General features: G+C 36.8%; 1 protein-coding gene across 14 annotated transcripts in view; it reads right to left on the minus strand.

Annotated features, from left to right (window-relative positions):
• The window catches only part of ERC1 (ELKS/RAB6-interacting/CAST family member 1), a 287,995-nt gene that overhangs the window by 108,968 nt on the left and 154,832 nt on the right, over positions 1-24,195 (minus strand). For 9 of the 14 annotated variants that reach the window (XR_003990579.1, XR_004389888.1, XR_003990578.1 and 6 more), the window contains one exon: positions 10,309-10,440. The exons of the other annotated variants lie outside the window; for them this stretch is intronic. Coding sequence is in view for 6 of the 9 variants with exons in the window: in XM_030479675.1 (XP_030335535.1) it covers positions 10,309-10,440 (132 nt within the window). In the remaining 3 variants the exon portion in view is untranslated. The remainder of the gene's footprint in view (positions 1-10,308; positions 10,441-24,195) is intronic. 14 annotated transcript variants of the gene reach the window in all.

Here is a 24,195-nt window from a genome sequence, read left to right on the forward strand (position 1 = left end):
AATTCAAGCCCCTCTTATTCACAACCAGTGCATGAGTATACATATGCCTGTAGGGTTTCAGAGGAATGCATCACGGCTGTTGGCTTCTCCACTATGACAATGCGACCATTGCTAATCCTTTTGAAGCAGATACATAAGGTGTTAAGATCCTTTACCTTAATTTTTATTCCATAATTGCAGGCACTCTAAAGATAAACTAAGGTGAACAGATGTTCACCTAAAGAGAGCATTCTTCCCTACACTATACATATCAACCTATATTACTGCTTCATTTGTTCTGTGTGGTCACTGTTAAAGAACATTGCCATAGGATCCTATGCAGACTAGTGAAAAACTTTTTTCTTCACAAGTTGGAATTTCTTGGCTGAAGATCCTATCTAAAGACACTTGGAAATAAACACAGCAGAATATTGTGCAACAATTAAAATGTTTCTATACATCACATATACCTTCATCTCAAAGCGGATGCCAGATTTACAGCATGCCTTTTGCCAAGATGAACTGTGTACAGCATTAGAGGACTGTCAGACTGCACACAGAGGAGTTGTATTTTGTTCGCGACAGAGGGGAGTAAGTGTCAAAGCTATGAAAATGGCTGGTGGATTATCAGTTTTCCAGAGAAAAAACAGGATTCTTCTGATCATCTGTAATATACACCAGTAATTTTAGGGAACTTTGTGTTTCTTTACACTAGTGTGTAAAGATTTAAGTCTTTGTGCCTCTGTTTTTTAGGTTGTTAGGATTTTGTATGTTCAGCATCCCTGACAAAATACAGTGTTTATGTGGTTTAACAAAACTGGTGCCACTGTCCTATTCTTACATTATCAATTGGGAAAAAGGAGAGGAGAAAGATAGAGAACAAGAGACTATGGTATAAAAAGCTGCAGGATACTGTAGTTGAATGCAAATTTTCTTATCACTGTGAAAGTGAGATAGTTGATGTCTCTTGTCTTCATGAGTTGGTCTCTCAACAAAAACTTTCATTATAAAAAAAGCACCTGATAATGAAGAGGAGTTAATACTCTGCATTGCTCCTTATTCTGTCTCCACTGACGGATCTAGGCAATGAAGAGCACCAAAATTAGACTGATCAGATACCTGACATTACCATGTTACTCCTACAGAAGCCACAGAAATAGAAATACGTAAGTCTCTGTCAAGGAGTACATTACTTGAGTATCAATCAAAAGTGCTTTCTGCTTATACTTGGAGAGCATTGAGCTCTTATATGAAGGAAGAGGAATCAAAATTCACAGATGTTTGGATAAGAGAAAACTACTGAGCCGCCAGACTTCAGGACTGATTAAGTCACAGCTGTGTCCTGTTAGGATGTTTGGAGGCAGATTTGACAGTTCTATCTCCTAAACAAGGGCCATAAGCCATATAAATAAGCAACAGCCTACTGCTGGGACGAGAGCTCTTGACAGAGAAGCAGTAATTGTCTCTGCTTAACAGATACAAAATATTTGAGTCAGGCCTGGTAAAAAAATGTATATATAATCCTGATTTCTATTTACAACAGAAACCTGATGTAGTCTCTGGTATCTGAAGACTATAACAAGTTACGATTTTATTTCTGCATTTCCCTCAAGTGGAACAATTGTCCTACAAAATATTTTCATTATGCTTTTTAACCCTTGTAACCATACCAAAGGAAGCTGTCCTGTTTTACTTTATATGGATCTGTAAACTTAGGAAGCTGTCTTGTGTTTATTTTCTGTGGCTAGCAGTGAATCTCTCCAGCCCCTCAGGAACACAGCAGCAATCACTAAGGATAATAAACAACCTTGCAAAAATCTAGATTTTTATCACCTTTTAAATATCTCTACAGAAGCAGAGAGACTAGAATATAGCACATTCCGTACGGTTTTGTACATGCTCATTTAGCATAATGTGTTACATCCAAACAAAATTCTCTAGAACTGTGGTTAATTCATGATATTCCAGCCACAACTCCAAACATGGACATCTTCAAAATAACGTGACCTTTCTTAGGGTACATCTACTCTGTGATTGCTGCTAAGGTAGCAATAGCAATTGGGCCGAAGGAAGCCTTTCAGCTCAGACTAATTGTCCAAGGACGTTGGCAGGTTTTCACAAGCCTTCTGTAGACCATGCTGATTTCCATTTTGCTGCATTTCAGACAGTTCCAGGTTACCTACGATATGTCACCATGTCAGACAGTTTAGACATAACTGAACAATATTCAAAGCAAATATTTAATGCTGTGCTACATAGCATAGCTTGTCAATTTATATAGCAAATACTGATTTTCCAAGGAGAAAAATTCTGGGAAGACCTATTACCTCATCACAAGTAGTGAAAAAATGGTATGCTCAACTTTAACACTCTTTTCCCAAAAGACATTAAGGATCATGAACATAAATACATGAAAGCACTGTTATTATGTGAAAGCATATGCATTGCCACATGAAGGTTAAATGTGGTTACCTGGAGAAGTAGTCTCATGGGCAAGCTCAGGAAAGTTTCCCCCTCTACTAGCTGGTGGAAGCAAATCTTAAGCATTGTAGTCAACAGAAAGCAAATAGCAGAACCTAACCCCAATAACTAGAAAGTAATCCCACTGTACTAAGCCAGCGGAACTCAGGCTGAAATTTAGTGAAGGGTTTGAAGGAATCTGATGGTAAACAGCAGTATAGCAAGTCCAAAAGCTTTTGTGTGAGTAGGAAACGTTTCAAAAGAAGAGACATCCTCAATTTAATGAAACTCAAGTTTGTTACTCTTCTGTGTTTTTCTATATATGAGAATGGTCTGGAAAGAAATACAATTTCTTCTCTTGCACTTCTCGGATTTAGGGGAATAAAATGATTATGTCAGAAAAAGAGCATATATTTTAAATTTACAAATCTAATGCACAAATCTAATGAATTTTTCCAATGCTCTAATCTACATATTATTGTATCACACTTGCATCTATGATCACAGTTACAGAATGCAACTGGAACAGGCAATAGAAATTCTAAATTAACAAACTGTAACACAAATATTTGCTTGGGTCCTTACAATTCCAAGCAAGCATCAATGTAACCAAATCTGCACCACTTTGATTTTCTCTTGAGCCACGAAAAATAAAATACTGTCTAGAGGTAGGTATGTGAGAAAATTATACAACAGGTAGAGAGATGCTAAGAACTTTGTCTGGAATACTTAACTATTATAAAAGGCATAATGTGAAATCAGTATTTACCTATTAAACAATAAAAAGGGTGTCCTGGGTTCAGGACACAACAAGGGATAAAAATCCAGACAAAATGATCTTGAAATCATCATTTGCACGAAATTTCTATATAACAGTTTCCATCAGTGTTTTGCATTTCATTAAATGAAAAGGTGACTTACATGGAGAAATGCTCGATGTATATTTTGAACAGAAGTTAACTATCCTTTCAGTGTCCCAAATTCTCCTAAAAGTCATCAAATTTTGCCCACTTTGAAACCTTAAATGAGTGCAACAAATTAAACAAAAACAAAGTCACCTTCTCTGGTGGTATTTAAAACACATGTAGATGTGGTGCTTACAGACATAGCTTAATGGTGGACTTGGCAGTGCTAGGTTTATGGTTGGACTGGATGACCTTAAAGGTCTTTTCCAACTTAAGCTATTCTATGATTCTAAAATATTTAGAAGTTTTTCCCCCAATAATGTTAGAAAAAGATCTCTGTCTCAGAGTTTTTTGGGCATGATTTTCTACTCATTCTTCTCTACTGGAGGAAAAAAAGAAACCTCCCAAGCCCCCAGTTTGGCTCAGCTGAACACATCTAAGACAAATAAAGAATAAAACTTCTACTCTGTTACAGTTCTTAAGAAGTACGTTACCGAATACAAAAGGAATTACATACCTTCCCATGTAAGAAGTCTGACACAATACAAATCTGTGTATTTTTAAAGGAAGAAGCTACATAATCCATTTAAATACCTTGGGAGAAGTAGCAACTTTAAGGAGAAGCAGTGATTCTAAAAATGACTGCAAGCATATTCATTGGCAAGGACACGGTGCACAGTCAACTTTAGCCAAAGTGCCAAAGTGCTTTCTCTAACCAAAGGAAAAGAATCAGACAAAAGAACTAAAAAAAAAAGAAATCTCTTAAACACAATGTCAAGACTATACTTCAAGCTGACAACTGGCTTAAAAAGCCCTTAAAAATTTTTTATCAGTAAAAGAAATTAAAATGTAAGGCTTTAGCACAGATTTTTTACTCAATATGAATTAAATACACAAATGACTTTGCACATGTATGTATATACATACACTCAAAACCCAAAATTAGTTTGGCAGACTTCTATAGAAAGGAGCTTTGTAGAAAATATTCAAGAGAAGTTCAGCCAAAGAGAATGTAAACTGCTTAGAAAAATCAGTGGGAAGCAACGAGGCTCAAGCACCTCCACCCCCAAACCATATCTTGGAATAATGCCTCGATCTCCAATCACTTGATTTATCAAACTTCTCACAAGGAGATATAGAAGAGGCAAAAACATTAACTAAAAGCAAACTGTCTAGCATCTATTACAGAGCAGTCAGAATTCTGATTTTCTATGGTGCTCAGAAAACACTCTATAGGTAACTCATTCATGAGAAATTCCACTTCATATTTTCCATTTACAGGGACTGGTAGGAAGTAACTTAATGCGTGAGAATTTGTGCTGTGAAATAATTCCAGCACTCAACATGTTTTAGAAAATATTTTAGATCTATGTCAGTAACAGAATGCTCAGCAAAAAGGGTATGTGCTTTAATTTAGTTTGCATTTTTAGAAGGTACTTTATAGGATAGGGTCCGATATATAATATTTCTATTTTAGACGTAGTTCCTATTCTCAGAAGGAAATGTAATCTAAGTAATATGCGCTAGAAAGTTAAAACAGGACAAGAATGATGGTCTGATGGAAGTACAAATAAGGGGTTTCATTAAAAACTTAGGTAGAATTTCTGTACAGTAATTTATAGGTAAGAGAGAAAAAGCTCTTGGAGACTGTACTCTACATTCAAACCTTTGCAGTCCTTGTACTTACAATAGAAATCCTGGTGAATAGGAGATGGTGAAAAAGGAGACATCTGTGAAGGAGGTTCTAGTTGAATCATTAACCCATTTCATATTTATTTTTACTAAATAAACAAATATGAATTCTGAAGTAGATGAATGTGACAGAGAATTCCAAGAGTCTCGTTATCTACATATTTTACATGTAATATGCACCTGAAAGAATATTAAATCCTGCTGAAATAACTTTCAGAGACAGTGGGAGAAAGAATTAGCATAAGAAAATACATTCAAACAATAGATTACTATTACAGTACTCAGTCTTCTATTTTTTTTCTCAAAAAGCAAAGCAGAGAAACCCACCCTTTGTAGGATAAAAAGATAGAGTGTAAGAACATACGTGTACTTATTTATAGGTCTACATACTAACCTCAGTTAAAATTTCCTACTGAGAACCGTAACTTCAAAAGAAGTTGATGGAAGATGTCAAGATCAGACTGCTAACTTGCAAATTTCAGCTTAAGTAAGGAATGAACAAGTAACGGCCAGTATTTCATGTGTTTATTTGCCATAACATTATAGGGTAAGGAGTTAGATGGTAGCTTATACTACAGAGACAGTGCATTGAAGCAGGAGTTGATATTCATGAGAGAACAGAGCTATGCTACTATCAGCAGAAATACTATTTAAATTTCTAAAACCTACTGCTTTTCAAATTTGAAGGAAATAAAAGAAGATAAAGAAGCATATGTTACAGTCAGGCAGTACACCATCTCACTCATAGAAATAGTAGCCTATTGTAAAGCCCACAGTAAGTTTCTGGTAAAAATATTTTTAGTAATAATACTAAGCAATTCCTGCCTCTACTTCTCAGTCCTGCCCCCACAGCTCAATGTTCCCTCAGATGTGCCTTAAATTCTGCCTGGGGATCCATGAACCAGATCAGCAAATTGGTTCCCATGAAAAGAGTCCTTCAAAAAATCAGATCATTCTTACCATGAATTAAGTCTGTCCTGGGTTCAGCTGTAACAGTAATTTTTCTCCTTCCTAGTACCTGGTGCAGTGCTGTTTATAATCTGGGGGGAGTCGCCCGGAAGGGCAGACTGCTGCTCGGGTTGGGCTGGGTATCAGTCGGCAGGTGGTGAGCAATTGTATTGTGCATCACTTGTGTTTATTGGTTTGGGTTTTTTTCCCCTTCTCTTTTTAGTTTTATATTCTCTCCCCTTGTTATTTCCCTTGTCATTATTATTATTATTAGTAGTTTTATATTATACTTTAGTTATTGGACTGTTCTGATCTCAACCCGTAGGGTTTACATTCTTTCGATTCTCCTCTCCATCCCGCCTGCAGCAAGACAGGGAAGAAAGGGGGCAGTGAGAGAGCAGTCGAGTGGTTCTGAGTCACTGGCAGGGCTTAAATCATGACAGTCCTTTTCACAACATGGCCCTAGAAATACAGAGGCTCAAAAAACTGAAGGGATGTGCACTGAAGTATGGGAGTGAAAGTGAGTGAAGTGAGGGAAGGCATAATTACCTTAGGTCAGTACACATTTATGAACTATGCTCTCCAATAATGAAGCTCGAAATGCAAATAATTCTAATATTGTGCTCCTTTAGCCAAGGACCTGACACTAATTGTTGACTGATGCTGAATCAACAAACCTGAACTTCTGTTTCACTTTATTCCACAAAAAGGGCCTTATTCTTTCATGAAGATCGAAACACGTTTCCAGCATTGTCCTGGGAATGGTGCTGATTATGACTAAGTTGATATAGAAGATAACCTCCTGCCTTCCACTGCAAGAGAAGAGATGGTAAGATGCACCAGGACAGTGAAAGAACACTTTAGTCAGCCGGAGACATCTTGTCGTATAGAGTGTACTAACACAGTTAACCTACTGCCAAAGTTAAAACACACTGCCAGGATATTTTCAAACACTGCATTAAAAAGAGCAAGATTTTAATCTGAAATGTGTCTCTGAGAACCATGAAATCCTGAGTAGCTTCATGGACACTGTAATTCAAATCTGAAGCCTGTAAAATAGCAGGAAACCATACATCATGACGTGACGGAGGGTAGGATTACACAACACAGGGCTACAAAACTAACATCAAGTACTGGGGCAGAGGTACACACAAATGACATGTCCTCATACCTTGAACCACTTAAAGCCAAAATGGTTGACCTCATGCACTGATTCATTAAACAGCTTCGGACAAGCAGAGAAGTGGCAGAACGGTAGAAAACAAGGTAAACAGGAGAGGAAAGAAAAAGCATGCAATTAAAAGAAAATTATAATGAGTTTGGACAACACCGACATTTTAAAAATCACACATATCACTCATACGTGATCTACGAATGTTCCTAACCTGTTATTTATTTATAAAAATCAAAGGATTTGCCATTAATATCATATGTAAAACAGAACTCTGCATTTTAAAACTCTGAAGCTATCTAAGGGTGTCTTTCACAACTCTACAAAGAACCTCCACAGAACATAATAAAACAAAGAGGGCATTCTTTTAAAGTAATTGAAGGAATATGAACTGAAAAACATTTGAAGAAAAGTCTCTTCCTCGCCTTGGGAAAAAAGCTACTTGCAAGCACTTTATTACTTGACTGTATTTAACTGATAGCAAAACTAAATCCCATAGGACAAATGGGGCACAACAGCTCTCCCGGTGCAGACTGGAACAAGACACTCCAATTGCTTTTCCTTTGTGCTGTCTTGTTGGTCATATTTTAAAAACTATAACTGGTCAGAGCTGGCAGTTTAGTTCTTCTGTTGAAGTAAGACACTGCTGCCAACCCGTGAAGGTACAGATGTCGACTTATCCCTCTTCTGATACTGCTGCTTTCAATCTATCCTTCTTATTCGTCCTTCTTTCTGTAATGCAACATCCAAATTATTCTTTTCCCCACAATGCTGTTACCCACCATATTCTACCAATCTTTTCCCACAAATCTCACTCATCTTGGAGCTCTTCCTCTCCTCTCAGTCTCTCTCACTGATCCTTATGGCTTATTTGCCCTGCCTCATCTTCAGATTGTACACCCAATTCCAACCCTCCATTCACCAGGTATTTCTCTTTTCAGCAAGCTCTCACCATTTGATCTCATTGTGTGCCTCTCATCAGGCTTTGCTGGTAAATTCTTCTGAAAAGCCTCCTTACTGCCAAACTAGAAATTTGTGTACGTTCCCAAAGCATTATTCTCTTACCATATTCTTGTTTTAGGATGCCTCATGCATAAATAAAGCTTCATTTTAATAACAACAGTTCCCTTTTTTACTAACCCAGACTTATTTCTTCTCTCCATATTAAACCTGCTACTAACAGCTCAAACTGGAGACATCTATGAGGAGCTCATGCTCAACATGCTAAAAAAGAGTTCTCCTTTCCATCCTGTGACTGAATCTTCCTCACTACTTCATCTTTTTCCATCTGGGACAGAACTTCCATATTTTTGTTAATCCTGATAATATCTTTGACTCAAACTTCTTTAAAGTTTATTTTTAAAAACTTGCAGAATTTCTTTAAATGGAATATCTCAAATATAAGACTTTTCTAACTGCATCTGTATTACTAAAGTTCTTTGGTAGGATTTCTTCTGTGTCTGGATCTAAGCAAAAATCATTCTTATGCAGGTTGTGCCCATTTGTGCAGTAATCTCCTTGTCTGTAGCTTTGATCATGTTAATGCTACCAGCATGCCTCTTTGCTAATGAATGACATATAAGCTGCCCATCCTTTGCAAACTGTACTTCACTCACTTTTCACTTTTAATACTGAGATGACCCGTGACCGTCCTCTAGTAAAGACTCACATTACGTGTGCATAGAATTCGTAAACGTTCATCTTTGTGCTTACTTTCCTAACTTCAGATACTTCTAACCTCTACAAAATTAACACACTCTACCTTCTTTAAAACTTTCCCCCCAAAAATTCATGAAGCCTTATGCATCTTGTTCTGCATTTCAAGCACAGACTTCACAGAAGAGTGAGTTCTATATGCTTCCAGGTGCTCAAAGAATATAGAAATGGCCACTCTGTTTTGTAACAAAGAAATTAAAACATTATGATGTCCTTGGCATCAAATCACATACTATGTTGTTTACTTTTGCATCTCAGCATAGAACCTTCTCCCTTGTGAGCTATGTATTTTCCTTTCAAGGAGATCTAATCTTTGATGCGGTATTCACTACCCAGTTAACATTTCTGTTTCATGCAATTTTTGAAAGGCTACAAGAAGATTGGAAAGAAGGCATTCTTGAAAGTGAATTCCATAACATTGTCTAGGATCTTAGGGTACAGCAACCAGAATTATCCTCAAAATGACTATCAGTGAATAGCTGAGCTTGACCCTAGTCTAAAAAGAAACAGTTGCTTTCTTCCTGAAAACTTTGATTACTACTAACATATTTATATCTTCTTTTTCATTAAAGTCTGTGATATGAGAATACATGTTGGAAAAAAACTCTTAAAATGTTTTAAAGTGCACTTAGTCAGAACTTCTTTTATTTAAATAACAGAGAGAAGAAGATCACACTATTGCAATGGAACCGCAAGCGACCAAATGCTCCTGTTTGCTAATTATGGTCAAGTAAGGAACAGTGAAAAACACTGAAGAGGCTCACAAAAAGCACAGTAAGAATGCTAAGTTCAGCTTCTGCTTTAAAACTTTTATCAAATTCTCATGGAATTTTATTCATTACTGACGGTATGTTTTCTTAATGATTACTTACGTGAGTTAAAATCAGGCACATACATGATTCTTCAGAGAATCTTGTCAGTGGCACAGAATCAATTAATGCATAGAAGTTTATACTTGTGGCTTCAAGACACAAATGTGTATTTTCTGTGTGTATGTTTGGCTCGAGCCAAGGGATTTGTCTCTTTATCCAGTTGTTTTGCAAGTACAACGAGACCATGGTTCATAAACCCAACTATGCAAATAAAAATCATCATCTTAAAACACTTTCAATGAACAACACAGTGAACCTATGTATGGTTACACATAGGAAGATAGCTTTGACAGATAAGACAGATCAGAAGAGTTACTACTTAAAATAATATTTTAAACCTCAGGATACCTTATATTTCTTTTTAACTTCAAGAAAACATTACCTATGAAATACAACTTATCATGAAGGCTTTGCAGACTTTTTGAGTTGTTACCTAATGTTGGAACAGTGATACAGGATCATCAAACAAAACCATCTGTGTTTCACGGTAAAGTAGGGAAAATAGTACTTTACTGTCTGGTTACTTTCCTAGGAAGACTACCAGTGACTTTGTAAGATTGCAGACCTGTTTCTCAGCATTCATCCTGGCTGACTCCTCTTGTGCTAGCACCATTTCCCGCTCTGCAGTTATCTGAACACTTTCTCTGAGTGCCTCTTCCAATTCTTCAATCCGATCATCCTTTTTACGTAGATTGTCCTGGAAAATGACGGGAGACTAGGTGAAGATGGCTTGTTTGGAATTATAGCCTTTTAATCAACCATGTTTTACGCCAACCAAAATGCGTTTCTCCCTCCCAAGGTGCAACTGCAGGCAAATTATCTTCACACAGAGGAGAGAAAGATGAGGTGATGCAAGAGTAGGAGGAAGATTACAGTAAAGAGAAGGAGAAAGCTAGCAAAGCAGGACCTGAAAGAAAGAGTGTTTGCCCTCCATGTTGGACATACCACGTCCTTTCAGATTATACAGCACAAGTAAGCAAGGGTTGTTGGTAAATAAAGATTAGTAAGCAGTTCCAAAGAAGCACAGAAGCCAGAATTCATGGGAACATAGCAGGCATTGCCCATTTGCTCATACATTCACTAGCAGGCGTGGTAAGAAGAGAAACATTGCAATGCAGTTTGGAATTTGCCATTTCCAGGTTAAGGGGAAGAAAGGTAAACATTAACCCAACGGAGTTTTCCATTGTTCAGATTAAGTCTTTAAGGAAGTTTTTCATCAAAAATTCTCTAGGAATTATGAAGGGTTCATTGGGACTGTCTGAATCTCAGACATTCAAGTAACAAGACTCCCTTAAAATTTATTCTTTGATTAAGAGCATCTGCACAGTTGCAAGTTCAGATGTCCCACATATATTCAAAGACCTTGGAAGAAAACTGTATTGCTTCTGAGAAAACATACTGGTTTACATAAGCAGTGTACCTTAGAAAAAATATATACAAAACTAATGGTATTGTTATTTGTAAAGAAGACCCTCCTTACTTTAATATTGCTAGGAAAATAAACGTGTATCTCCTGCTTCTGCTGTAACAGCTTGGACAAAATACTGCAAAGCAGGCTGTCCTGACAGGTACAGATAAATGTCTTGGACCATGGCTACTTAACAAATCTATCAGAAATGAGCAGCTTGATGGAAGATTTCTGCATTTCTTGACTTGCAGATTGGTTTAGATCATAGGATTCAGATGAGATATTAATGCATGTTTAAGTTAACACATGGGCTTTTTAGCCATCTCAGCAGTAGTGGAAGAATAAAAAATGTTTCTCTTTGTTTCTTGCATTTTGCTTTTTGTCAGATTTACCTCTTTGTCTTCTGACCTTTTGTATTTAGGACTGAAATTTTCCACTGGTTCTCTGAAAGTGTTTCACACCATATAAAGAATAAGGAAAAAGATGACTGACTTGGAAAAAATTTGACCTTGCAACCTTCATAATGCAAGAATTAGTCATTGGAGTTTAAAGAACGAACCTGACTTACTCCTTAATTCCTGCTTTCAAGGACTTAGGATATATCACCAAGGATACTTGTTATCGGAACACCATTTCTGGCAGTCTTAAAACTGCCACTTTCAACAAGAGTGTTCCAGCAGAGATGCAAAGCTTTATATCAGACCAGTGCAAGACCTCTGGCACCACTGCCTTTGTGCAGAGAAAGGCTAGTATTCAACCACTAGCACAGGCGACAGTGTTTGTTAGGCTTTGCAGGCATGTTGATGGTTACTTTCCAAAGTGGATTCACAGGGGAAGTAATTGCTGATTTCTAAAGAAACAAACTGAGATCTACATTTCAAAAATAGGAGTTGCAGAACATGTTTTAACACTGTTTCAATCTTTCTGAAACACTGAGAATATCTTCCACAACTACTTTATGGTTATGATTAGCTTAACTGAAGACTCATACAAAAGATGAATAACAAGTTTACAAAAAACCTCAGAATATTAACTGTGCCAGACATGAATAATATTTACTTGCTTATCTGCATTACGCAATAAATATTGACTGTGCTTCTTGATATATTATTCACAGATAGCCAAGTGTGGAAGTGTAGCTCTCCATTTCAAACCACAGAAGTGGGAATGGTTCATTTGAACAGTTACATGTAAAATGGAAAGTGCTTTAAAATAAGAATGCAGAACAAAACATTTTAACACATAAGGTAAGAGGTGAATTTGACATTGTATTAACCTTAATACCATATAGTGCTCAATTCAGACAGGCAAACTCTTGAGGGATAGAAGGAAGAGCAATTGATGGTACCAAAACTGATCAAGACAGTGCCACATTAAATGCACTTGAAAAAAAATAATCTATATTCATATAGAATTACTTTTCCTAAAATAATACACAAACTTAAACATGTATGGTACATGGTTTCATGTCAAAACACTCCAGTGTTGACTACAACCAATTGCCTAGAAATAACAATCTTTTAACTTTAGTCTAATACTAACAACCCACCCAGTAAGGAGAGATCAGTTAAAAGTTTTCACTTTGTCTCAGACAAACCTAGTTAAACGATGTGCACGTTTACTCTTGTAGTGGTGTCACCATGCGTGTAACCACCTTACAAAACCACACCAATGCCTGTGAGAAGTAGGAGATTTTTGCTTAGCCAGATAGCACCTCCACTAGGGCAGAATAGTCTCAAGACTATTCTTTTAAATAATTGCTTTTAAATAATTGCTTTGTTTCCAGCTTTTTGATTCATGACTAATTGATTACCATGTGAATTATTCTTCTTTAAAATACAAACTGCTGTTTCAAACAAAACATACTAATTAGAGAAAAAGTAAATAAAAGCGAACCAGCATGTGCCTTTTAACATACTGGCATGTTTTTCCAGTTGTTTGGCTTTGACTCTGAAAACATGACAGACTCAAGCCGACCTTCAACCCGTACTGCTGCTTTCCTCTTTTTAGTTACATGAAGTGTTCTATCGTTATTGTAATAAATTAGCTTTAAACTCTGGAGAAAACCTTCTGTTAATTATAACTACAGTTATGACTTTTTTTTTCCTGCAGTGACCGATCCTCTGAAGCAGTGGACTAGAGTACAACTTGAGTTGCTTCATATATATATTAGAACGTGAGTGACACCGAGGGCAAATTTATCTTCCTGTATTTTGATAAAATTGCAGAATGATAAGCAGTGGCAGTCTCCTTTCATGAAGCTTATACAGATGACTATTCAGAAAGAAAATAAATAAATATTACTTACCTGTACAGTAACTGGATTCTTCAAGATGTATTACCTACCCAAATATCTCCGTGACCCTCCCTTCCTCTCCTCCCAAGTCCTATATGCATGAGATTGCACGGCAGAGATGGAATTAAACTGGGATACAGAAGATAGCCCTGCCTTTATGCTCACTGGTGGCAGCACAAAGAAAATGAAAACCCCATCTGACACTGCAGGAGTGCCAAGAGTTCAGGCACAATAAAAATTTTTGCTACCTATCCTATGACCCCATAGCTGATTCGTACGCAAAACTCATTCCAGTACATGTCTGTTTGACAGCCTGAAAGGAAAAGGAGGTGTGACTGACGCACATTTCTGGGCTTTTTCTTTCACTTCAGGAAGGAAGTGGTAGGATGTCCAAGTGATACATGTTAAAAGGATGTATCGATTTAATCTATCCTGCATTCATGTGATGTGTATTCTGTCATGAAGCTTATGTAAGCGCATGAAATAGGATATATGTTTTCACCAAGGCATTTAGGTTCAATTAAATCTGAGGTATCCTGGCAAACTTCTTCATAACCGCGTCTTGAACTAGACTCAGAAAGGTCTTTTATGGCCTAATTGCAGTCTTTGAATTGGTATTAAGGTAGATTTCTTTAGCTAACTCTTGGGAAAGATTAGTAGCAGTTTGAGAAGGCAGTGAAATGCTTCTTTTATGTGTTAAAAATATTTCTAGGACTAGCCAATCACATAGGCAGGGAAAGATCATTTCCATATAACCCTGTAATGAATGCACTAGCATGTTTTACCTGTGTGCCTTCATAAACCAGAAGGGAAGAATACAGTACTGGAAGCATTTCCAACTAGGAATAAATTATTTCTTAAACAGTGAAATTGTTGCATCATTACAAGCACTTACTCCTGTGAACTACTGCTCTTTCTCATCATGTATTTCCTCAAGAAGCCACAACCTAGATAAAAAACCCAGTGACAATGATCTTAGTCCATTCTAGATGGAATAAAACTCTCCCTAGAAAGAAAAATCCCGCTTTGTGAACTGACCTTCCACTAAGTAAGTGGAACCTGGGAACTCAGGACTGTCAGCTGCCTCGAGTACTACTTAAAGCTTTCTCCTGGATGCAAACTGTCATTTAGTTACTGATACAACAAATTCTTCACCAATATTTGGAAGCAGGCCATCTACAAATGTTAGGAATTTTTCACAGTCAAAAACCACAAGGACCTAACCTCTAAAGATCTCTGCAACTCTAAAGTGCATGTTGGTTGATTAATAGGAAAAATTCAAATCTTAACAAGTTTCTTCCATAAAGTTCCCGTGCTTCCTGTCTTTGCCCATAATCAGTATGGGCACCAAATGTGAAGAGGAAAAATAGGTTCTGCTGTAGTCAGCTCGTTACTGAGGACTTCTGATTTGCCATCTCAGGAGACTACCAAAAGATGCCAAAAGACTCTCACTAAATTATGGAAGGTGGGTTTCTCCAGTGTTGGTTGCTATGAAAGATGCTATGCCAAAATGGGAAGGCTACTCTTCAGAAGACGACAATTGATGAAAATAAATGGATTTGTTAACTGATCTCTGCTTTTCTCTGAAAAATACTTGTAAAAACCTGCAGCTTTTTTCAAAAAGGTCTTTAAGACCTTTGAGAGAATATACAATGTGATGGTAGCAAAAGGTTAAATTACAGTTTCATTTGATTTCAGAAGCAATCAGAGGGCCTTAAAGTTCAGGTGAGGCTTCTTCATTTGGTTCCATGTGCTGATCAAGTACTTGAAAAAGTCTCTGAACAAGAACATGCAAAATTGTCACTTGTAAACACCTCTTACACTGATGAGACAATACTTTGACTTGATGGGTTTTCAAGAATATACATTGGGGCCCCCGTGCAACTGGTTCCAAACAGGAGATGTCCATGCTGGATCATTTCTCCCTCTGTATTCATTACCATTTCCTGAAGAAAATGGCAATAAAAACCCCCAAAGCATGCTGTCTTGAAGAGTGGAATTGAAGACGACTTTATAAATTCCTGAAGAAGGAAATACCTTTAGGGTAGTGTATAGCTTGGTACCAAGATGTAGCATGAACTACAAATAAACATAAATCAAATACTAGGGATAATGAAAATAAAAATAAAGTAACAGAGAGGCAAACAACCCTGTAAACAGCTGCTACTGTATATATTGCTGGGCATAAACAGGAGAGTGTATATAATAACCACAAATAATAATACTAGTATCATCAATGTTGCATACAGCTGACTTGATGCTCTCAACTGGTAAAAGAACTTCAGTATCGGGGGTTACCTATGATTGGGAACCCTCTGTCTGTCTAGGCAGAAGCTGAGTATATCCAGTATTAGGTTTATATGAAGTCCCTGTATCTCACAGAGTGAGCCAAAGAGGGGTTTTTCATAAGTACGTCAACAGCATATGTAGTTATCATGAATTCCTGCATGAAAGGAATAGTCTAAGAGCTAAAGAGACAGAAACTGCCAAGCAAGAGCTCCTTGACCAATGTTTCCTCGTCTTTGGAGAGATCAGACCCGAAATGCATGACTGCTATCTCATCATGTCAACATCTGGAAAATTGTATCTGCCAAATAAGACACATGGATTGGAATTCAAACCTGACAAGTTGTATAAATGCAGAAAAATAACTACATGTGACAACGAAATAAAACTGCAGTAGAAGAATTTCATTCCACTAGGAGTTGAGAGGGAAGTGCAAAAAAGCTGGCCACAGTACTGCATATGCCACATTGAAAACATGAGGGACAGTAGAAGGTGATGAGTACATTCTCCTGAGAGCACCACAATGGAAAAAGCTGTGTACATCCAGAATATGTGTGCACTGGTGGATCATTAGTTGCAGAAAGAACAAACATATATTTATAGTAAAAAGAAAAAATGGATAAAAATTATTTTCAGACATGATAAATTGAACCAGTGCACTAAAATTAGCACAGAGAGAAAAAAAATCATAAGGAAACCAACAATTTATGAGAAATGGCCAGTGAATTTTTCTTTCGAAATAGAAAGGTAGGAAATGGAGTGGTGTTTGGACAGCATTGTCCCTTGAATATCATTGCTGTACGTTAGGACAACACTCAAGCATGATTCAGGGCTAAAAAAGATGCTGCTGACAAAAGCATCTGCTCTTGTATACACGGGAAAGACGCACACTTTAAAAGTTATTTGTATCAACATTCACTTAAATGAAAATCATAAAATGTGCTCAACTACCAAAGCTTATAAAATAGAAAGAATAAAACCAGGGAGGCATCTGCTCTATCCTGCACAAAGTCGTTCTGGCTACCTACTCCATACAGGAAGAAAGAAAAAACCCCACACAGAGAGTAAAGTATGTCTGTAAAGTAACATGACAAATTTCTGATGGGAAACATACTGGTACCAAGATTAGTTACATAGAAGCTAACTGAAGTGGTAAGCATCAGCAAAAAAAAATTCTCTTCTCTGCATGCTAAGAAAATAAACATAGAATTAATTCATCCATCTGAAGTTATGTGAACTCATTTCTGTTCTTAAACATACAGGTCACAAAGAAGCAGCAAAAAAATACACAAGAAATGGCATTCCTATACAATAGCATTAGTACTGAATGACAGTTGACACTAAAAGGAATAATTTTGAGGTATGTCAAGATGTAAATTATGTTCCATATGTGACACATGTATAATCCTGAGGGCAAAACATACATGCATTTGTCCCTAAAACATATTTACATGGGAAAGAACTCCACACAAACCCATGAAAATTGGAAAAGAAATATACTAGTTCTAAAGATGGACAGCAACGGATAATACCCAGATACATATACATTACTATTAATGGATCTAATTTAAATTACAGGGAAGTGAAAGGGGAGAAAAATAAATTTTAGTGAAGAGAAATGCTTAATTTTTCATCCTATTTCTTGAGCACATATGAAGTCTTCAACAAAACTTGTGCATGTTGCTATTACTGCCTGAAAATTGCTACAAAAGTATTGTATACACTGTACCCATTGTATGTTCCTGAACAATATACAGTATGTCTACAAAACCAGGTGAACAACTGCAGCCATTCGTATTTATGTTTTCTTCCAAGATAACTTATGTTACCACTCCGGTGTGTTACTTTCAAAAAGTGTTTCCAAAATATATTTTATATTTTATAATATAAGCAGTTTTGTTCCACATCTGAAGCAATCTAAAATACACAGAGCTTGTGGTAACGGTAAGAAAGGGTCCTAATCGATACTAGTTGAATTATGCCCACCATAAAGCTCTGTAATTCGTATATCCTTCTCTGCTACTGAAGAGGAGTTCCATTGCAATCGATTATTTATACATTTCTTGAAGGAGAACGGAGAGGAAGAAGAAAAGGACAGTTATAGACACTATTACACAGGCCTAAAAGGGAAAGGCAGAACTGATTATTCCTATGAGAAACTGGCAACGTTTCTTCCTGATAGCTGCCATGCTTTTGACACTTCTTTCCTGTTACTCTAAGCTTGGCGCTCCCAACACAGCAATCAGTTAGGTATGTTGGTTTTGTATAGGCACTTTTCATCAGCAACAGCCTAGACAGAGTAAAGTACCTTGCCAATACTAACAAACAGGTTTACCATTTAGCAGCTCACGTAGGGTGCCAACAGCTTTAACATTTTGCTTCAGCTGCTGCAAATTACTACATTTGTATTTTTTAAAAGCTACAGGGACTAAACTTGTATCTAACCGCAGTGGGTCGCTGCATGGACTATTGGAATGAGACCCAAGGCTGACAATACAGTTGCGAAAATGCTCTGAAGTGAGCAAAAGCATGTAATTGTTATTGGGGCTTGTGGTTTTTCTTTGTCTGCTAGTTGTTTTTTTATTTTTATTTTATTTTATGGGGTTGTTTTTGAGAGGCTAATTGGGAAAATGCTACTGTAATAGGATTTCTTCTTCACACATAAATCAGTACTACGACTCAAGACTCCTAAATTGATATGGGATTACAGCAAAAAAACCTGGCAGTTTTAACTAACTGCACTGTTAATATGAAGCTTGAACCCATACATTATTCCCTTGATACAGCCCTAGTCCTCTGAACTCTCCTTGCCAATGTCAGTCCTGTCATCATCATTGTACTAATACATCACAGTAGTTGAGTTTCTTTGCTCATTTTCAATCATTCAGCAAAAAAAAAGCAGAGAAGCCGCATGCATGGACAGCCAGCTATAAAAGTTCACTTCTCGTCTTCCCTCTTTTTCATAGCTGAACATACGACAAAAATTGCTAGTGATATACCACCGAGGAAATATTTACTCAGCAGTTGATGCCACTGAATCTCTCCCGCTCTTTCAATTTTGAAGGGAATTCCTGCAGTCGCCTCTGGTCTCATACATTCATTTTAGTCTCTGATGCCTCTTTCTTGATTTTCATCATAATGGAGCAGCTATTGTATTTGTGCTAGCAACTGCTTCTTTTAAAGCAATCATCAGTTCGGGGATAAGACTAACAGTCTAGCAAGATGCTACTGCTAACCGCTATTCATTTTACTTAATGCAAAAAATGCTCAACATTATTACTTTCACTCATGCAGATGTTCCCCTATCTCTTCAACTTCAAACTAGAGATCATCAAACCAATTTCATGTCACAATTAAATTATCACTGTTTCTCACACCATCTGGGAACATTCCAACCCACCCGCAATCCCCCTGGAAGCCAGCTGGATTCAGCTTCTAACAAAATATACACATACTAATCTAGGGAAATGTTTTACTTATAAGATTAAAAACTGGTTTCTGTTATCAATACCTTTACAGTAAATACACAGATCAGTTTTACCACTGTATCTAAAGTGTAAGCATACATTCGAATACAAGAAATAAACATATTTGGCTTGGATACAATAACAGAAACTTAAAAAAATGCAGTAAGAAAGAATCAGGACAAACAGAATAACTTAGGTGTGCAGCAGCAGTCAATTCATATGCACATATGGAACATGAAACCTAATAGACAAATTCATAAGAACAGAATACTGAAAAGCAAAAGTTAACATTGGGCATTTAGACACTAACATAACCAGAAAATAGTTAGTTTAAAAGTACTGAAATGAAGTATTTGAAATAAAACTTCCTGTTGGTGTATTTTCAGTGTTGCACTGATAGTAGCATTTAAACAGGCAATGTAGAATTGCAACTTTCATAAAAATTACCATTTCAATTCACTGGCATAAAAGCCAAAAGGATAAGAAAGTGTAAGCTCTTCATATTCTGATAGATTCTCATTTCCTTGTATGAAACTCCAATTGTTTCCATAAAAGCCTGAACTAGTTCAGAAGAAAGAGAAAAATAGTTATTGTTTTTCTTTAGCCCTAAATATTCCAAAATGATCATCTATTGTTCTCAGCCTGTAAAGATGGAAAAAGTACTCCCTGGCTCTTGTCCTCACTCATTTCTTTTCATGTTTAAGTGTTTAAATTTATTTAATATCTGTTGAAACATAAGCTCGTCCTTATGTTTACTATTTTATTACTTTTTTTTACCTCTTCTGCTTTTGCCATATCTTTTCTGTGGTGGATGGACCACATCATTGCACATTATTCAAGAGATGAATTCACTACTGATGTGCACAGTGGCACAGCAGTATTTCTGTTTTGTTGTTTAATATTTCTTAACATGTTTTTTTTAATAGTTCTGTTAACCAGGAATATTTGCATGACAATACTTATTTTAATTCCAAGACTGTTGTCCTATGGTAATATAGCTAGATCAGAACCCATCATCAACCCAGCAACTAAACCAACACAATGTCCCAAACTGAATTTGTCATAGAATCATAGAATGGTTTGGGTTGGAAGGGACCTTAAAGATCATCTAGTTCCACAACCCCCTGCCATGGGCAGGGACACCTTCCACTAGACCAGGTTGCTCCAAGCCCCGTCCAGCCTGGCCTTGAACACTGCCAGGGATGGGGCAGCCACAGCTTCTCTGGGCAACCTGTGCCAGGGCCTCACCACCCTCATAGTGAAGAATTTCTTCCTAATATCTAATCTAAATCTCCCCTCTTTCAGTTTAAAGCCATTCCCCCTTGTCCTGTCACTACATGCCCTTGTAAAAAGTCCCTCTCCAGCTTTCTCATAGGCTCCTTTACGTACTGGAAGGCTGCTGTAATTGTCAATGAAGTATAACTGTCGATGAATTATAACTGTCGATAGACATTTTCTAGAATGTTAAGGAGACCATCATCCTTTAATCTTCAGTAGAAGACTTAGTTTTTCCCACCACCTGCATTTTGATCTGAAAGTACCTCAAACAAAATTCAACAGCTGAAAGGACTGGTGCTGACTTGTAGTATTTTACAACCTTCTGACAAATATGAACACATGATTTGCAGTGTAAGCCTCAATCTCAGCTAATATTTGCACATCACAATAAGAACAGTTGTTCTGATATATCCTAAGAGTGTGTAAATTTTAGCCAGAGGAAAACTATACAAGAAGAAAAGTGCTAAAGACAGAATAGGCTTGTTTGTTTTGATAGAAAAAAAAAACCCCAAAACCCAAACACTTCCCCCCCTCCAAAAAACAACCCAGAGTAGTTTAAGGGTGACAGCAACTTGAGCAGCTTAGTAAGCAAGATTAAGGAATAATACTGAATTAGAATGAAGTGAATTAGGTTTAATTACTATTTGAAATTAATTAGAGGAAATTTTTAAATGGAAATACTGAACCATTTGTTGCCACAGGTATGGAACTGAAAAAAAAAAAAACCCCACATGCATTATCTTTGCAAAATAAATTCTGAATTCTGTCTGCGTTTAGGTGCCCATCATCACCCCATTCCCTCTTATCTTCTACTGGGCAAAACAAGAAAAAGGTAGAATAGAAATTTTACTGAAAAATGAGACTATGACATGAGCTGAGGCAATTGGGCACTTTTATTCTTGGGAAGAGATGTGTTAGAAACCACTTTCAACGCAGTAAGTAAAAAAAAAGAAATCTTGTGTGAGAGAGAGATGGGAAAAAAATATCAGAAGAGGGAAAAAATGTAAATTTATTGCCATTTCTCAGGCTCATGAAATAAGACACCAAAATGAAAAGAGAGCTGTTCTTCCCCTTGAATGTACTCCTATTGTTTTGCTTAAATCTGGCCTTCAATGTTTTCTACTCTCAGGAGAGGCCTCCTCACAGGAACCACACCATGTTGTCAACAGTTACATTAATCTCTCTGACAGTTTTTAGGAAAGGAGTTTGAACTCAGATACTACTCTTGGAAAAAAAAATACTGCTTGCAAAAAACATCTAGTGGTTAAGGTTGTTGGCACAAATTCAGCTGTCCAGTCTTCACTGTACTTAGTTTCTGGCGTATCATAAAGGGTACCAACCCTGCTCTTTGCCAAACAGGCAAGAGAGTACGAATAGCAGGTTTCATCTTCCACTCACACCTAATGTTTCTGCAGAAAAGACTGGGTGAAACTGTGTCTGGAGAATAATATTCCTGATGGATCACAGAGAAATGTTAGGATGTAGGGAGTCCTCTTTCCCCCATTAAAAACTCTCAAGCCATATAATGGCTTTCTCTCACTACAAATCTCAATTTGCAGTTAAGGAAATACTGGGATAATTGGGAGACGGCCTAATGCTAGTTGTAAAAAGCGACTTTCACAAAATTTTTCCAGCTGTCTGTTCAAGACTGTAGAGCATTTTTAAATTGCTTAAGATGACAGAGTCAAATGGTTCATCTTTTTTAAAGATGTGAAGGCAGTGAATACATTTAGCTTGTACATAATAAATGTATGGTAAACTAAACTGTGAAGTGAAAACAAATAGAGCAGATGGCCAAGTGTCTATCCAGGGATATGCTTATCCATTCCAAATGCCAAGTGTTTTCAAGCTTAGTTTCTGTAAATGTTGTGGTACCAGGTATTCTATAAGGAGTGCTCTCTTCTGGTCAGATACAGGAGAAGGTATTTCTTTAACAATGTATTTAATGTCATAAACATTGATTATGTAGAACGACAGAGTCTGTCTCTGTAAGAACTGTCATATCAAATCTAAGAACAAGATCATATATTTATTCTGATATTCAGAAATGTATATTATATTTTAGATGGAGAAAAACCCTGCATCCTCCTTCTTTAATAACACAACTGAATAATTCATATAGGAACAGAGAAATCTGTTTCTGAGACAAACCATTTTTGTTTTCAAAAAGGTATTATTTTTGTTGTTGCTTCAACATACAACACTGCACACATGGGCAAAATTAAATTAGTCAGACCTTGTAAACATTCATCAGAAAAAAATGTCTTTACTGAAACTGGAGACAGGGCTGTCCCCACAGTTTGCTCATGGCTCACAACTCACATTGTAAGAATGTTATAACACCAAGATCTCACAAATCCAGTAAAATTAAGAAATTGGAGAGGTAAATCTGCACTTTTATAATGGTCACCCATATTACTACATTCTCTCCATATGCAGCTGTTTGGAGAAACAGGTATCAGATGTCTGTATGAAAAATTGGGAAAACTGGTATTAGAAACAGACCCAAGTAAATACCCTCCAGGCTTAATGTGTATGAAAGCTTGTCTTGATGAGCTTCCTTCAAGTAAATGGAGAATACCTGTCTTGCAAAGTCCATCAGATCCACATGTGACACGATAGGAGATGAAAAGGACTAATATTCATCTAGGCAGATGCTGCAGGGCTTGACTTCATTCATCTTTATTGGTCAAGATATTCTTCCTACCTTGCTGCGTTTACTTTCTGGTGATCTGTTAGCAAGTCTTCATGGTCTTCATCGAAATAAAGTTGTACTTCATTACTTCAATAGAAAAAAGGGAAGAAACCTTCTTTTTTAGCTAGAAGCTCATTTTTACGTGCGCTACACTCTTGCTAAGATGGAAATCCATCACTGCCATTTTTACATGAAAACGTAATTTCATGATACTGTTATTTCATATTACACATTTATTTTTGGTACTGTGCAGTATTCCTCCACTGTTGTGTGAGCTAGCATTTCTTTCCACTCCTACCTTTGTGATATTAAATGATTAAAATTATTTAAGGTATTAACACTGTGAAAATGCCTAACTCTTTTTTCCACTACAGAGCATTACAAATGAAGAATACCCATGTCCACAACTACTATCTTACTTCACACAGATATAACAAGATATGAAGTGAGGCTGTCTATTCATTATCCATACATTTTCTATGTCATAAAAGTAGATGTATCCAGAAATGCTTAATTATAAATTTTAAATTCCTGAAAAAAAGGCTACAATTCAAATTAATCCACCTCCCCCCCATGAAACTTCCCCTCACTGTAACTTACGCGAAGCCAGCCTAAAAGGTCATCATTTTTGGAACTTCTCCTGGACATCCAGGAAAAGCTCTCTTGACAGGGAGAGTTATGACATGATAAGAACAAGAACTAGTTTTTCTTGAAGCAACTGCCAGGGTTAAATATTTGCTTGTGTCTACAACAACTGCACACAGTTGTTGTAGACAACTGTGCTGAAAATCACAACCCTCCAAATAAGTAGAGAATGCAACGTTTGTGGAACATTGCATTTTCTGTAACATATTGTAAAAGCTGATAGAAATTAAAATTGCTGCTGGAATATTACATGGTTAACAAATCATCATGCGTATTAAAGTCTCTACTGAGTATGTGTATCCTGTTTTCTAATGCATAGCCAGCTGTCACAGAATCTCTCAGAGAAAGAGTTGGAGGGTCAGTTGATCCCAAAACTA

Source organism: Strigops habroptila, chromosome 3 (genome assembly GCF_004027225.2).
Source record: "Strigops habroptila isolate Jane chromosome 3, bStrHab1.2.pri, whole genome shotgun sequence".
NCBI lineage: Eukaryota > Metazoa > Chordata > Aves > Psittaciformes > Psittacidae > Strigops > Strigops habroptila.